Here is a 16,943-nt window from a genome sequence, read left to right as displayed (position 1 = left end):
TGTTACATTTATGCAGAAGCCTGTTATGAATCAGGTGTGTTGGAACAGGGAAATATTTAAAATATGGAGGGCAGGGGGTCCCTGAGGACCAGGGTTGAAGACCACTGAATAGACTCTACATTTAAGGGGGCCAAGCTTACTGTCAATTTTTTTTAAGACAGAATACAAAATGCAAACAGATGATTTTATTCAAAATATGTGTACTCTGTATTTGAAATACAGCCCTAAAAGAAAAACACCTGCATATTCAATGAGTTTTAAACATGAACACAGTTATTTCAAATGTCCCTTTATCAACTAAATCATATCTGTCTGGTTGCAGTCTAATGCCTTCTCATTTAAATCAGCTCTTGATCGTTATTAAAACACATGCTTCAAGCCTGTGCTTTAGGTGATAATCTTCTTCACATAATTGCGGACATTGACATGAAGCTGATGAGAGGTGGCACTGAATATCTCGGTAGCCAGAGATTTAGTCTCCTCTGATCCATTCCAAAGAGCACGATATACAGGAAGAGTGTACTTCTGCTTTCCCTGGAAATAGACACATTCAGACATGAGTCAGCTACATAAGTTATCTCGTGATAGATATGCATTTTTTAAACCTTTTATACATGTTTACAAACCTGGCTGCTGAGGAAGCTGCGTACATGTTTATATCCTGGCTGATAGAGATTTTTGGCAACAATCTGGGCCCAGCGCAGTCGTAGCTCAGCATTGTTTGACTTCACAATGTGAGGGTACTGCTCTTCCAAATGCTCCATATTACCTTGTTAGAGAGACAGGGAACGTCATCATTCGTACAAAGGTGTTAAACCTTGAGCATTTATTATCAATATGTGGTGCATTGCAGGTGGTAATCAATAGGCCATGTCCCAAAGACCCATAGGGTATCAAGAAAGTCAAAGAGAATCAAGGAAATCACTGATTTCCAAAGTGCTAAATCACAATCAGTACACCAGTCATTGCCTTAATGTGTTCATAATATTTTATATTATTCGTTTATATTTGTGTTCCTACAGTAACTTATATTGTGTACTGATGACAGTCATGTGTCTGTGTGTAACACCTGTTGGCTGTATGTTATCTTCGTTTATTCACTAGAAATCCTCTGACCTTCATGCCCCAGAGAGACTTTAATACTACCTTTTGTATGTGTGAACTAATCCTTATTCTTGTTGAGGTTTATACTTATAAATCCTGAACTGCTAGTCACACTGTTCTAGGGGAGACCAACAACAATTTCTTCCACATACCATAGCACTGGGACTAAAGAACAAAGCATAGAGCCTTGTATGTGAAGTTCCTGATAGGTAGTCCTACCTCTTGGCAGTGGGGACTTCTCCAAGATTTTCTCTAGGAAGTAAACACTCTGGTAGGTCTTCCAGGACTGGATGTTTGTCTTGCCAATGCCAGCTAGATCCAGGACTTCAGCTCTCCACAGCTCTGCCAACTCTTCTGCAGGCTTCATCAAGCTCTGACCGGCAGACAGGTCGGGAACGTATGGGGGCCAACCGGGCACATTGAGCCAACTGTCAAACTCGAGACCTTATAGATGAGACCGCAGTGCAGATGTGCAGATTAGTTTTGTTTTCCTGAACCTTAGTCACTTCATTTTCCCAACAGAATGCAATAAGGACACAAACAATGATGTTTACCCTCAATGTTGTGGACTCCCTTCTTTTTGAGGTCAGAGAAATACTCCAAGAAAAATTCAAGCGCATCTTCTGCCATTATACTGCGAAACTTGAACTTGTTAACGTAGGCCTGTGAAATCATGATTCAGTCACATAACATATTTAGCTGAGTTATACACACAATATTGTTTAAGGTACAAGTCCTTCTATGTATTCTGTCAGTAGGGATCGGTTTGGCACAGTAGAGACAATTGGAAAATATTTATGCCAACCTTAAGGAATCCATCAAATAGCATCTGGTCTCCAACCAAATAGGCCAGATAAGAGACAAAAGAGAAACCCTTTTCATAGGGTGTCTCGTTGTAAGTGTCATCAGGATCAACACCTGGAGAGAGTATGTCAGAGGACTAAACAAACACAGTTGACTAGGCTACTTGAAAATGTGTAACTGTTCAGAAAGTCAATGTGTGCTTTTACATCACATGTATCTGACCTGGTTTGATAATCACACGCAGTTTATTGAGGGGGTGATCTTCTCCAGTGTTGTCCATATGTTGCCTTAGTAAGGCTCTCCCTGTTGCTGCCTCTAGACATGTGTAGGCCTCCCCTGCAAACAATGATCAATGTATAACATGGAGACAACCATAATCAACAGATCAAACTTACAAAGACTTTACAATGGAACCAGAACACATCTCACCATACAGCTCCTTGCACACTCTGCGCTGGGCATACATGGTGAAGCCCTCGTTGAGCCAGAAGTCGCCCCAGTTTGCGTTGGTCACCAAGTTACCAAACCAGCTATGGCAGATCTCGTGCACAATGACGTCAGCAAGTGAACGGTCGCCTGCAAGCAGGCAGGGAGTTACGAAGGTCAAGCAGGGGTTCTCCATTCCTCCAAAAGGGAATGATGGAGGCATGAATAGGACATCATACCTAAGACAGAGACAAAAATCCAACAAACATATAACCTTTGCTTCCTATTACAGACAGTGTAACTCCACATTTTTCAACAGATGTAAAAGTGCAGAACTATAGTGTATAATCAATGAAGTGGATTGTTAAAGGAAATGTAGGATAGACCCTCACCGCCCCCAGACATAAGGTCCAAATAGTTTCTCTCCAACTGCCAAGAACTCCTCGATTACACCATCAAACTCCTGCTTTGCTGCCTGCAGCAGGCACGGTTCTGTCCATACTCTGGTCCTGCAACAGAGAAAATCTGAGACATTCACCTATGAAACTATAAATATAAAAGACAATGAAAACAAATCCCACACAATGCATTTTGTTTAATCTCCCTATGCATGGAATCCATGGAACTGGGTATGATCAACATTCTTTCTGAAATGTACCTTACAGGTTCAAAGTTCTCAGACCTTATCTAGGTCAAATGTAAATGAACTGCTCTTTGATTCACACAAGACTATTGAAGTCTGCAAAGATAAAGATTCATCTTTAACCCAAGGAAAGATCCATGGAATCTGTGTGAAGAGATATTGCACAATCCACCAACCTTGGTCCAACCTCAGCAGACACCAGGTCACCCACAGCTAGAGCCACCAGGTAGGAGGGGATAGGCTGCTCCATAGTGAACAGAAAGGTGTTGTCTGCCTTCCTGTGCTCCCATTTGCTTGCACTCATCACTGCAGTAAAGCCATTGGGGACCTGAGAGAGAAAGAGTATAACTTGAATATTCACAAGAACCCAAGTAACCTTAAAGGGAGCCATGACTGATATTTATAAATGTATACAAGTTGGAAAAAGCCCCTATAAAAAGTGCACTTCCCAGCATATCACACAAGAGACAAGGACAAAAGGAAGAGAGGGAAAAAGGACAGGTTAAAGAATAACAAAAAGTGCAATATATAGTGCAATGTCCGTCTCACTGGTCTTCCTCCTGTGGCCCCTGGTTCAGGAAACCCAAGGGCTCACCTGTACTGATGCAGAGTAGGTGCTCTTGACTGCTGGGGTGTCAAAGCAGGGAAAGAAGGAGCGATTGAGTACTGCTTGGCCCTGGGTGAACACATAAGGCTTGGTCTTCCCCGCTGTCTGCTCTGGAACCAGCCAGCAAACCTAGTAAGTGAAGGGACAGAAACACCAGGGCTTGAGTTCAGATAGGCAAGTATTACCTTTACAGCAGCTGAATAGGGGCTCTTAGTCATGGGTGTGTGGAAGCCAGGGAAGAGACTCCTGTTCAACACAGGAAAACCAGAGGTGTACAGGAAAGGTCCTTTCTTCTCACCAGTCTGTGCAGGGTCCAGCCATGACATCTACAGATATGTTGCTCTAATGAGAGAAGTGCAGTGGTGCTTTGGCAACCATTAACACTTGTGGTGTAGATTATGAAATGTATGAACTCATGCCTCTAACTTCATATATATATATATATATAGAGAGAGAGAGGGTTTTCACCAACGTCACGTTCTGGGCGGTAACCCGGATGCACGGCCATTGTGGAGGCACTCGGTGTAAAAAACTGAACGGAGTACAATGGAGTATTATGCGCTTTGGATACTTGAAGTGAATGTAGCCATGTCCAAACAACCGAAAAGCTCATCAAAATGCGTCCAAGATGCAAAAGTATATTAGGAAGGACTTGGACCACAAGAAAATGTGCGATATTTTGAGAAATTAAAATGTATTGGCTGTGCAGATCCCTACGAGTTAGCGTTATCCGTGACGACCCGGTGATTCTTCCTTCAGTTGCATATCCCGATATAGTCAACTACCTGGTTTTCTCACGAGCCCATACACAGCGGAAGACCTTAAATCCTACAAAGGTTTGGAGGCCTATAACCAGATGGTGTGTGGATGGGTGAGGGAGACACAGTGCCAAGTTGTCAATGACCGTTGTGTTGTGAAGGCCAAAGTAAGTAATGCAATAACGTCTTTAACCAACCTAACCTTAACTGTATGATATCATTGCAATACTCAAGGTGTAGCCAAGTGACTCTCAATTGTGTTTTTTCCCTGGTAGATCTTGGTTGAGCATTGCCAACCACAAGCGCATCCTTTACTTTGATCATCTCTGACATTCATCTCCCTGGTTTTTAATAACTTTTGGAAGTCAATAATATTGCAAATGTTTTTCTCGATCTGTCCTATTGGTACAACTTGAAACATGGCAATAATTAACCATTTTCTTGACGACGTTCGGTATATACTTCAGTGCCTGTGCTTTGTTGTGATGCGGAGTGCCTCCAATATGGCGACTTCCGGTCTGATGACGCCCATTGAAAACCCTCTATTGCAGTTCATTGTATTCACAAGATTGATTTCCAATCCTTACCCCAGGTCCATCAGTTGCCATGTACTTGATCACAAGCCGAAATTCATCTTCGTTTTTAAAAGGTCTGGGGAACTTTACGACAAGCGTGGTGCCATAAGTAGTAAAGCCTTGCGTGCAAAATTCTGCTTTCTCTAAATCTGACTCGTCTTTGCTCAGTCCGTAAGAGACCTCGTGCAAAGATAGTGATGGGTGGATGTCAAGCAGCAGTTCAGTCTGGGAACCTTTCAAGCATTTTAGATTCAAGGTTTCGGTACCTCTCAGAGTTTTCTTCTCGAAATCGACATTCAGATCTAAGTGAAAGTGTTTGATTTTGAACTGACGAAAGCTCGAGGACGAAGCCACATCCTCTGCCAAATCAGAATGCAGCTTGAGAGAAGAATCCATATTTAAGTTCAAATGAGAATCAGCGAATGGGACTGTATTTCTACTCGACCACCGTCGACACTAGGTACGTTCGACTTGATGCAGCGCCGACGTCGCTTGCAGCCCGGCTGACATGAAGGAGCCAATGGCATTCTCAGCTTCAAGGCAGGCGGCTGCAGCCGGCCATCAGCGCCGCCGGCGCTGCATGAAGTCGAACGCACCTACTGACTTCCTGTTTAATGACATCCAAGCATGTGACTGATTTACGAAAATGGCTTATTCACCACGTCTACGCTAGAGGGCATTAGCATGCCAGTGATAGGACATGGGTGCGTTCCAATCAGGTTCCAATGGTTTCCAACCGTTTGGAGCGGATAAGAACAAGTGAACTAGTCAACAGAGCAAAGGGAATTTCTTCTACGAGCACTTGGGGATCCTGGTAACCCAGAGAGCAACTATTTAAAATACATAAATATATCATTATCCTTTACGTATGATTAAACATTGGACCAGTTGTATTATGTTAATCTACTCGACCTAGCCCATCAATTGAGCCTACACAACCTTGAGTACACAATTGAAATTATGTCTGACTACTGCTTGTCAAGTGTCAGGGAGTCAGGTGGCTGAGCGGTTAGGAAATTGGGCAAGTAATCAGAAGTTTGCCAGATCAATTCCCGTCCGTGCCAAATGATGTTGTGCACAGCACTTCACCATGCTTGCCTTGGTGGAATGTCCCTGTACTTACTGTAGGTAATAGTTTTTTTTATAAACTATTAACACAAAATAAGACTTAAAACAATCTTCCACAAATTAAGGCCTATTCCTATTGAATGTTGTTCATAGCTCACTTGTGATATGAGACGGACAAGTACACAATTAGTTCACAGGGAGTTAATCAATGTATAATCGCATTACACCCTTTATTTGTTTTCTCTACAGAAACATTTTCATATTGAAAAAATAATACATACATTACTTGACAGATACTCAATACAATCATTTCTAAGAAATGTTGACCAACAATATTCAAAGATCAATGCTTTCTATTCTCACAGTAAGAAGAGGCACAAAAGGTGGCTTAATGCCTGAAATTGATATTCTGAGGTATGAAGCCAAAAGCCAAGGTATGTCCACATAATCAGCACTGGGTCCAGTGGTGTAACAAATGAGTGAATGAATAAGGCTCTGTAAGGAAGGCCAGTGTGTTTCAGAGAAAGGTGGAAGAGTCCTTGCATTAGACTTGACTGACAATCTCAGAGTCGACTTCCACAAACCACTGTACTGGGGTCCCATCAGGGGCCCTCTGAAGGACCCGTCGCTGAGGCACCTGTAAGAGGGACAATTCATGTATTTAGGAGGTTTAACAGGCATAACAGGCACTGTGCCTGATTAGCCACATTATCTGTACAGTTTATCTACAATGAGCCATACTGTGAATCAGGATGACATGGCGTGATTCAGGAATGATGTTGACTCTGGGAGGGTCATATGAACACAGTCTCCCACATAGCAGCTGTCAGAATATCTCACAAACCTCCGCTTCTGGACCTCCCCTCAAATGAGTACATGAAAGATTAGACACCAAAATTGCCCCTACAGCTGTCCGTCTCATCTCACCCCATGGACATGTAAATCGTTTCTTAAGGCAGTAAAACGATACAGGAATGTGGCATTTGCATCTCACATATTACAGTACCGAATGGGGGAAAAACAGCAAGGACCAACATCTACTCACCAATGTTTCTTTTTAAGTTTGTATTCAAGTCTGTCACTAGGCATTGTGCAATTTGTCTCAATGCTATCTTAACTTTCCAGAAAAGCAAGTCATTTTTAGATAAGAGTGTATTATAAAATAGATAATGGTTATCTGGCTGTCCTGAGTTGAATTTGACTAATGCTGGTCCATGAAAAAAGTGAGTTGCCAAATTTGCAATGTTCAAAAACTGATTGACTGGCAGCATATGACACAAATGCATTAAATGGGTTCCTGTTTCTCGCATAGTAGCAACAGGTCTAGACAAACCCCATGACAAATTTTAATGAATCAGAAATTCCTTTGTACAGTGCGCATGTCTATTGGGTTCTTGACTTTCATTCGGTTCCATCTTTGCATTGTATCACTATACGTTAACTTCACGGTAGATGAACATCCCCATAACTGTCATGACAGACAGTTTGTCATCTTTTGTTTACCTGCTCCTGGAACATGTGGTGCTGGGTGAGGGGTGACCCAAGATCTGGTATGTTCTTCACTCTGATTGCTCCCTGTCTGTCCAGAGAATGGGGCCTGGGCTCTCTGAACTGGTTGCGCTGGTGCCATGACTTTAACTCATCATTCACCACTTGTCTTGGGAGGCCCCTGGAAAGATGGTGAGAATATTCTCGTAGGGAGGGGGCACGGGATAGTCTGACATGGTGGGGCAGAGGCCTGAGTGCCTGGGGGGGATATACAGGAGGCCCTTCGTACCAGTGCTCATATCTGGTGGAGGGAGATTGAGCTGGCTGGCAGTAATAGCCCCTTCCCATCACCATATCATGAGGATAGACTATCCCATCCTCGTAGTACTCTCTGTGGATGCTGGGACTGGACTGGTTCTTGGAGTTTTGGTAGAATCCAGGGCCTGAGTAGGGTAGTGGTGCCTGATTGTTGTTAGGACTGGAGTGCAGGTGTTGATATGTGGGCTGACACGGCACCTCCTGACACAGGGAACCAGCATACGATGGAGCTGAGTGTTCAGAGCTGCTGTCCTCAGAACCGGAGTGGTACATGGGGTTTCCATAGTTCATCCTTGGTAGAGGGGGCTCCAATGACGGCACCATATAATCCGTAAGTCGTCTCCTTGGACCCCTCGTACGATCTCGACTCCTCTCAGTGCCAAAAGAAGGTTCCGTGCTGGGAAACCTGAAAATCAAAACAAGAGCATTTCACACACACAGCTGTGTCAGAAGGTTTCATACACTCAACTACCAGGACTTCCATGAACTGTAGGAAGGTGTTCTTTAACCAGGAAGTTACCTGAGAGAGAGCTGACGACGCAGCTGCATTTCCGGGGTGGAAGGGGCGCTGCTGGACTGGGGGTGGCATAGTCTTAGGTTAGACACCTTGACTGGAAGGCCTAAGTCTCCATGGCATGCCTCCACTGGAGGTAATACAGGGGTCACAGCTGGACTGCTGTTGAGGAAACGTGAGGAAAGGGAGTGTAAGTGAATCTTTTGAGAAGACATGCAGGTCAAACTAGTTCATCCACCAATGAAGTGAGTGCTTGTTTTATTTCACATATAAACCTGTTCTTTTGTTGTTCCATCTATCTGGGAGTTCAAGTTGAAACTTGAATCAGACTGTCTTGGTGTAATATCCTCTTTCAAAATACCAAGGTATGCCTTAATGGCAGTCTGAAGCAAACTACTTCAAAAGAAGCTGCAATGTTTCAGATAATTAAGTGAAGGGTTAGTTTCAAATTTAGCACTGCCGACCTATATTCTAGACCTTGTGGTTTCTCATTAAGGCAGATGCAGTGTTTAATGTTTATAGTTCAACACACTATAAATGCGGAGATTCAAGGTGAGGGTAAAAATTGAACGGAAGCTATGAGGCCATTGTGGCTTATACCACTGCCCTACAAAGCTTCAATTATGGCTATTCTTGGATTTTCATTATTTATCCTCACAATAAACTAAAGGGTGAGGCTCATATTAAATTACGGTAGCAGCTCTCTTTTTACCTGGACTTGCTGCTCCCAGAGCGTGACTTTTTAGACTTCTGGTAGGGTTGGTCCAGGCTGGACTCACTCCAGGGGGAGTGCTGAATGGGAGGGGCTTCAGGATCAATGCTAAAGCTGAGCCTCAGCTCCTCCAGGGATAGAAGGGAAGGCTGGTGGGGGCTTTGCAGAGGAGGCAGTGACGAGACAGAGGGGGACTGGTAGGGGGTGTGGACAGGGGGTTGAGAAAACTCTAAAGGTTGCTGGGAACTCTCCGCTGGTCCTTGGTAGGGCAGCTCCAGGCACGGTTGGGATGACTGAATGGTAACCTCTTCTGGGAACAAAAAGATAGGGTTTATATTGAGTATTTTCAATCAGCAAAATAAATTATATACAGGTAACAGGAGAAATAATCTTACCTTCATCAAGCACCACAGAATCAGACAGAGAGCCGTTATCTGAAGTACCTTGATCTGGGGGGGAAACCAAAGCAAATAAACTGTTAATCTGGAACATTTTGACTATAGATTATAATCTCAGTTCGATGCAGTCACAGGGTGCCATTTACCTCTCTGTGTGTTGATACAGCCGGGGCGAGGCGATGTCCGGCCGTACTGCAGGCGGAGCTGAAAGGCAGTCTCCTGCAGTTCCTTGACTTTCTTCTCCTCCCGCTTGCACTGCTGTACCCGGCTCCTCTTCACAGCCTTACCAAGATGCTCCTCTTGGCACAGCCTGCGAGACGCTTCATGTATCTGCAGCTGCAGGGCCAGTTTTGACTCCACAGAGTTTAGTTCTGAGTCCTACAGGGGAGGGGAAAATAGAGTGGATGAACATCCAACATCTGTTTCTGAGATGACAGATCTGTGATTAAAGTATGGTGTACCACAAGAGGTTGGCGTGTTGAAATTGAATGAATTGTACCCCGGCTCCATGAGGGATGCTCTGTTTGTCTAGTTTGAAGGCTGCTCCAATACGCCTGCGGACCTGTGGAGGCTTCTCCCCGGGTAGAAAAGGGTAATCTTCTGACAACCGCCCAGTTAGCTCCTATATGGAACACACATATACTGTATGTTATCTTGAAATCATTGATATTTTCTGGCAGACACACATGACCTTTTTTGCTCATTCTTAAGCAATAATTTTTTTCTTCCAAGTAAAAAAAAAAACCTATCTGAAATGTATTTTTTCTCAAATCTTTCCTTGAAGACTTGTTCAGACATGGGAGTTTTCTGGGCACTTCTCTTATGCAATGCTGTCTTTCTTTCAAAACACATTCCTAGGGCCTTACCTGCCAGTGTATCCAATCTCACTGTCCTGCCCTCAAGTTCAACTACAAACCAATCGCTGAGCATGAGTGTGCCATTACTCAATTTAGGAGCAGCCATAATGTGCATGTTGTCATTGTGACTCAAATCAAACAGGTTACAGATTGAGGCATCATGACTCTTGGTCATGTTCCAGTCCCTGTCCTCCATGTTCCAGGGAGAGGTCACAATCATAATAGCCTCACTTCAGTGCACTGTGACATGTCCCGACAGGAGAGCCAAGCCCATTTGTCCCATATGTCAACAGGAGAGTTGTTTCAACAGTTTGACAGAAACCCTTAAGGTACTGATACAGTTCTGTCATATCTCTCTCTTTTGGTTTCACTTGTTGGGAAATTCCTAGTAACATTAGGGAGAACACTGTCTGAATCCTCCTAAGGCGAGTTTGAATGTGTCTGTGTGAGGAGCATAGAGAGGAGAAAGAGAGAGAAAAGAACAAGTGTGAGTACTCACAGCCTCTCGAATGCAGAGTTTCTTCAGTTCCACCAGGCACAGCTCTAGTCGGTCCTCAAGTGATTGGTGCTTCAGCTTCATAGCCCTTGTATGAGTTAACACGTCTTTCATAACCGTAGTTGGACTGTCTGGGCCTGGGACACAACAACCAAGGTTTCAGTGATTTGCGTGATAGGTCACAATGTTACTGTGAGACCTGTCAATATACTGTAGCTGGACACTGGCATTTATATATTGCAGCCATATGTTTTGCTAACTTTCTAGGCAACAAAGTGGAAAAAGGTCAAATTTTATGATGGCTAATCAATGTCTTAAGACAGAAATTGATCTATAATTGACACATGACCTATCTGCCTAGATAGCCATGAAAACAATTGAAAAGGCATTTGTAAATTATGTTTTTTCTAAGATAAGATAAAAACTTGCATACGGATGCAAAATTGTAGCTATTACTTTACGAATCCTGTAAGACTTAGATTCATGCTATGAAAGCAGCCTCAATGTGAAGCCAAACTGAGAAAAAAAGAGAATGTACTGGAATAGTCTCTTCATAGAGTAACTAATGCCTGTGGATTCATTCTTAAGGCTGGTGAAACATTGTCTTTCTCGTGTCTTCTAAGATTATCTGATGAGTCCCTACAAGTACAGGCAGGCATCTGCCACCAGAGTTGTGACAGTTAAACAAAGAGGTAACAGGATGACAGCCATGCTGAGGAAAGACTGAAGTGACAAACCCAAACTCTGTCTGGACTGATAAGCTCCCATTGTGGAAAGCAGACAGCACATGACAGGGGTAGAGGAATGTGACCATAGGTAGCTTCTGTTAGAAATCATTAGACTCAGCAATCTGATGAAGCTGAAAGCAGAGAGAGGGTGCTTACTAGAGTGAAGGATGATCCCACTGTCAGTGTCACTGATCTCCTCTTTGCCGTCCATGTCAGCGGTCAGCTATCTTTCACTCCAAAGTGTATGTCCGGTCTCACGACGCCCTGCAAAAGTAACCACCTCTGTTAATGGCCTCTTCTAATAGTAGAGGCCACAAGAAGAACCATTTAAAACAGAGCTAATTGGTATAGCATGGCAAAAATAGGCTATAATTGCTATGGTCATACATTTCGTCACTACTTTACCCTTCAACCACGGAAACAGTCTCTTGACCCCAAGTCACAGAGGTCAACCCAATTCCTCAAGATTTTAAACAATGGTACTTAGGAGAGCGGCTCCACATCCATCAAAGTCTAAGAAACTCCCTGCAGCTATGCTCTGTCAGCAGTACCTCTCCATGGTTCAGAAACAAACGCTTTCAAACTGTGACAATCTACTCCACTCAGGGCATCTTAGGCGAATGTTTAGCCTGAAGCTAATGAGATGACCATTTGTAGAGGAAGGGTAAAAATACCTGAACACAAAGCAAAGAATGCCACTGAGTCAGAAAAAAATAAGTAAATTAGAGTCATAGAGATTTGAGTGTAAAATTGAATGTAAGCGTGAAAATTGGGTTTTGAAGATTTAAATATTTTCTTCTCTTTAGAAAATCGGGTTTTGACGATACAAATCTTCATTCCACCCATACATACAGTTTCACACTTGCAAATATCCATGACTAATTTACCATATAAATGCATTTGAAAGGCTTTGACATTTGCCCTGAGGTACATTTAAAGTACTTTGTGTTTGATGGTTTTTGACCACCAATTAGACAAATAGCAAAACCTTGTTATTCATTGAACTCCAAAGAGGTATTTTCAAAGACAGTTTAGTGACTCAGATATGACAGAAGTCCATAACACCACCTGGAACAGGGAGCCCAGTAGCAGCAGTGTCATGACTACATGACACACCTGTTTCTGTACAGAGTCTCAAGAACTTCCTGTGAGTGAGGTAGAGATAGTGAAGCTCCCACGTCATGTGACTACTGATTGCAATCTCAGTCCAGGTAATAATTGACTAAGTAGAAGCAAGAGCCATTTGATAGCTGGTGTAAAACCATGTGGATGACTGAAGCTGTCAGGTTCTCAATAACAGGAGGATCTGGTACATCCATATGAGAATCATTGATGTAAAATACTCAAGGAATACCTATAACAAACTATTGTCATAAACATCCTGTACTGAAATGCACCACTGCACCTTGAGACTGAACTGAGATTGAATCACCACCAGTTAAAAAAAAATCTAAATAGAATATTCAAAGCTAAAAACCTTCACAGAAACAAGCAGTTGTATATCCATTTAAAGGCATATTAATGACATGCCACTAAAGCAGGAAATGCAAACAAACACAAAGTCTAACTTGAAAAAGACATTTAAAAATCAACACATTTTCAAGTAACAAACATAAATAAATATGGTTAAAAAGACTACCTTTACATTACTGAGACAATCCTTGTTGATCACTGAAAAACTCCCAAGTAGAAATGGTCCTATGTTGTGGAAATGTTTTTAGTATCCCTCACTTCAATCAATGCAAACTGAGTATCTTGGAGTGAGGCAACACAAGTGTGTTTAGGGCGCACCCACTGGAAGTGGGAGTGGCATCTGAATGTGAGCACACCTACAGTTTAAGAGACCAAGTGATTTGGCCTTGTACTCAGGTTTGCTCAAAACTGTACAGGCTAACTGATAAAAAACGCTCATGAAAATTCTAACATTGATTCTATTATCATGGTCTCCTCAGAATGCTGTGGTGTGACAAGCATGAATAGTTTTCATTTACTTGTCTCATTTCCCATTGTCAAAACTAGGCAAACAAGCCATGACAAACAAGCACACAGTTCAGAATCTTCCTTTTCCAATAGGCTCAGCCTAGTTGATGGCAGATTGGTGACAGGTAGGCAAAGTTGCCTCTATATTTTTGAAAAGCTGATGTCTTTATTTCAAATGTGCAACATTAAGAATAAAATGATTATTGTATTTAAGTAATTATCTGAGTTACAAACACATACATCAGGCTCCTTTTGCCATGAAGAGAGGGTACACATTGTGGTGGGTGGGGTATGCACAATATGCCGAAACAGCACCTGTTCTGCCACAGCAAGGCTTACATTCATTGGGAATTCCCAAATTTACTCTGGCTCTCCAAGAATGTCAGTGCTGGAGATTTAAAACAGGCCTCCACAATCCCTAGACACTAGAGTATCACATTATATATGACATGGCGTCACCAATGCAGCACAGATATCTAATTAAATTCTACTTCAATACTACAAATCCTATTGTAGGGAGGAATTGAACATGGCTTTTTCAACAGGCTTTGTACAATCCATCCAAAAAAGATTTCCATGGGATAGAGGAAAGAGGCTCATTAATCTTTCACTAAAGAAAAATCTCCATATTCTCTATGTTGAACAGTAGATTCCCATCACTGCACTTCCTGGGTCTACAGTAGGCGGGAGTTGAATGTCCACAGACAGCTCCGAGGGGTGGTTGTTGTGGTTATCCCCTCACTGTCCTGCCCATTCAGATGGGGAGCTCATGTGTGTATGGAGGCTGGCTGTGAAGCATGGCCAGGACAAAGCTGCTAGCAGCAGTCTGCTTCGCACCAGCACTCACTCAGCCATACCACAAAAGCTTCACGGGTGACTGGGCCTCACTCTCTCTCTCTTCTTTCACCTTTCTCCCCCACGTCATTTCTCAATCCCCTTTTCTGAATACTTTCTTGGAGTACTTTGAGAGAAACACTGCCAGTGTTAAAATGCTGAAGATGATTACAGTTTAGTTAGGTTTTTAATGCTCTAAAATAATGTATTAATATTATTTTGAATAGCCTACTCCATATCTGTTGCCACAGTCATTTGAATGGAGGCCTAACTCCTACTGAGTAATCAGCTTTACAGGATGGTGTGGGTGATCAGAAGTTCCTGGGAAACAGAAACTAAGCCTAGGCTATGTCTTGATGGAGGAAGTATTCAGGGAATATTTTAGAGGGAGTATGGCAGCTGCCAAAACATTCCCCATAATGCCATTACAGGCCGTTTAAGTATACCACTACAACCATGGTGCTATAATGCCAGTTGCTGGGTGAGTGGGAAGGAAACAACCTTTTTAAAAGTAACACTTAGCCAATTTATTGGCTCCAGCATCAACAGAAGGTTTAGTCATTTACAATTCTGCTAACACTAATAACCATGCAGTACAGTAATTGCTGGTTGAAGGATTTTAGACCTTGAAGGAAATAAGTCTCCAAGAGCTGCCTTCATGGTTAGTGCTTGTGAAGCCAAGAGGCAACGCCAGTTTAAGATAAAGAAGATGTATAGCGGAAGTGTATTTCAAATAAGTCAAAACAAAGCCAGTGTCTCGGATATAGATTTAAATCTAAGGCCTCCACACCACCAGGAAGACCAGAGATAGCAGAGTGCTATGACCGGCTGGAAACCAAACCAACCCAGCCTGGTTTTTACCACTGTGGCTGTCATTAAAGCCATCAACACCACTTCACACAGAGCAATGAGGAGAACTCTGCCGCCTCCTAGCCTCTACTTAACTGTTTGTGCGGCTGAAAGGGTATTTGTGTTGAAAAAAAGCACTTTCCAACCAATAGGACTACTAGGAGTCTTGTGAACTCTTTTAGAAGCATTTAAATGACCACATACACATCATACCATGATGAAGTGGCTAGTCAAATGTAACTGCATATGGGTTAGCCTACACACTGAACAAATAGGCTACTTTAACAGCTCTTTACATAATGTTTCCCTAGAACTAATTTGCCAATTCTTTTATATTCCTATTATCCTCCTCCAGATGGCATAACCATAACAATAATCCCTCTCTGTAAATAAATGGGGGAAAATGATTGATGATGAACAGTATCAAATGATTCCTCTTATGTGAGGGTTACGTCCTCTTCCGTCTTTCCTTGAAATTAAGTGGAAGTTCATGTTTCCTTAATGGTTTCCACTGTGGTTCAGCCACAGAACTAGTCTGTGTAGTGGTGACTCTAGGAGATGACAGTCATCTGGAGTCCATATACATATGTTGTGGGATTTACATGTCATCATTTAGCCTTAAAATCAACCATCTACCTGTGCAACTGACAGAGGCACATTGCATTGAGATTAGAATGCAACTCGGGAAAACATGCCACAAGGCAAGATGGGTGATTCATAAATGTGAGTGTCATGCGCTACCACACACTTATATGAAATATTGGGTTCAAAAGTTCAATTGTCAACAGCTAGAAAGACATCCCAGCCGTTTTGTCTTCTTGGCACCTCCTGGCCTCCTCCCAAAATGCCATAGATTTCAATGCTATTCCTGATTTAGCCAGCATGGCCATCTCTGCTGTATTTCAAGAACTTTCCGAACAAAAATATGTATAAGATTTGAATGGAACAGGCATAATTAAAAAACTGTTTAACCCCCCCACCCCCCACCCAAACCTACTCTGGCATGCCAAAGGTAAACTGTGACCATTTTGGTGTAAGGAATCCACCAGTCCATGGCACAGTGAATGAATTTATCGTCCTAATAATTTATTACATCTGCCAATTCAGTGTTTTGTATTCTGCTGTTCAAATATTAATGATAATTGATAAATCCTCAAAATACAATTATGTAGGCTATTTGTGATAACCAATCTATGCATGAGCTGCTATCCTTAACAGTTTCTTATTGCCCCTAGTGTAACACTGCGACTTCGAATTGACCAGTGTACCATAAGCACTCTAAAAGCATTAAAGAAAAATTGAGACACGTTTCTTTCCTGCTTATTTAGAACAAAACGTTAAAGGCTGAGGTGAATAGTGAATACGTTAGCATCATTAAGGCAAACTTACAGACTTAGCATATTAGCATTCTACTAGCGTAACATTGTATGCTACCATTGCTGCAAACTAGAAAAACAACATCTACAGCTAAACTTCTATACATAAAAAAATATTATAAGAGGTACAACCATCCTTACGTTTCACTTATTGAGTCCAAATTTGCAGAGCGAATATAAACATGTTCACTTGCATCCACGCTCTTTAGTTTTCAAGCTGGAAAAGTTTTGCGACCGACTTGATTCGATTGTAAGTACTGGGGTACGTTTCATTCCTAAATCACTGTTCCTCCATAGCGACATGCCCTTCCCTCACCATTCTACCATCGAAACTAACCGTTCCTGGTGTAAGGGGGGAAAGTGAACATCAGAACCACATGCATGTGTGAAAAACAACTTTTGGGATTA

General features: G+C 42.4%; 2 protein-coding genes across 5 annotated transcripts; both read right to left on the bottom strand.

Moving 5' to 3' along the window:
* Window positions 1-170: 170 nt before the first annotated feature.
* Window positions 171-5,393, bottom strand: rnpep (arginyl aminopeptidase (aminopeptidase B)). 2 transcript variants are annotated; one of them, XM_084706170.1, is made up of 11 exons: window positions 4,930-5,393; window positions 3,770-3,910; window positions 3,154-3,305; window positions 2,727-2,843; window positions 2,338-2,573; window positions 2,131-2,244; window positions 1,910-2,022; window positions 1,659-1,767; window positions 1,324-1,548; window positions 627-769; window positions 171-534 (listed from the first exon to the last, which is right to left on the bottom strand). In XM_084706170.1, exons 1-11 carry the CDS (start codon window positions 5,311-5,313, stop codon window positions 388-390), a joined length of 1,881 nt encoding a protein of 626 aa, XP_084562296.1. In that variant the 5' UTR covers window positions 5,314-5,393; the 3' UTR covers window positions 171-387. The 2 variants fall into 2 exon arrangements, with proteins under 2 accessions (XP_084562296.1, XP_084562295.1); XM_084706169.1 differs by lacking the exon at window positions 3,770-3,910 and adding an exon at window positions 3,573-3,713.
* A 793-nt stretch (window positions 5,394-6,186) lies between these two features.
* On the bottom strand, window positions 6,187-16,872 carry inavab (innate immunity activator b). 3 transcript variants are annotated; one of them, XM_084703985.1, is made up of 10 exons: window positions 16,677-16,872; window positions 11,653-11,760; window positions 10,772-10,905; window positions 9,915-10,037; window positions 9,562-9,793; window positions 9,413-9,466; window positions 9,018-9,327; window positions 8,312-8,467; window positions 7,489-8,197; window positions 6,187-6,622 (listed from the first exon to the last, which is right to left on the bottom strand). In XM_084703985.1, exons 2-10 carry the CDS (start codon window positions 11,705-11,707, stop codon window positions 6,530-6,532), a joined length of 1,866 nt encoding a protein of 621 aa, XP_084560111.1. In that variant the 5' UTR covers window positions 11,708-11,760; window positions 16,677-16,872; the 3' UTR covers window positions 6,187-6,529. The 3 variants fall into 3 exon arrangements, with proteins under 3 accessions (XP_084560111.1, XP_084560113.1, XP_084560112.1); XM_084703987.1 differs by having other exon boundaries at window positions 9,018-9,324; XM_084703986.1 differs by lacking the exon at window positions 16,677-16,872 and adding an exon at window positions 13,136-13,227.
* Window positions 16,873-16,943: the final 71 nt, after the last annotated feature.

Source organism: Hypomesus nipponensis, chromosome 9, assembly GCF_054491055.1.
Source record: "Hypomesus nipponensis isolate SF chromosome 9, ASM5449105v1, whole genome shotgun sequence".
NCBI lineage: Eukaryota > Metazoa > Chordata > Actinopteri > Osmeriformes > Osmeridae > Hypomesus > Hypomesus nipponensis.
This window is presented reverse-complemented; position numbering and strand designations above follow the sequence as displayed.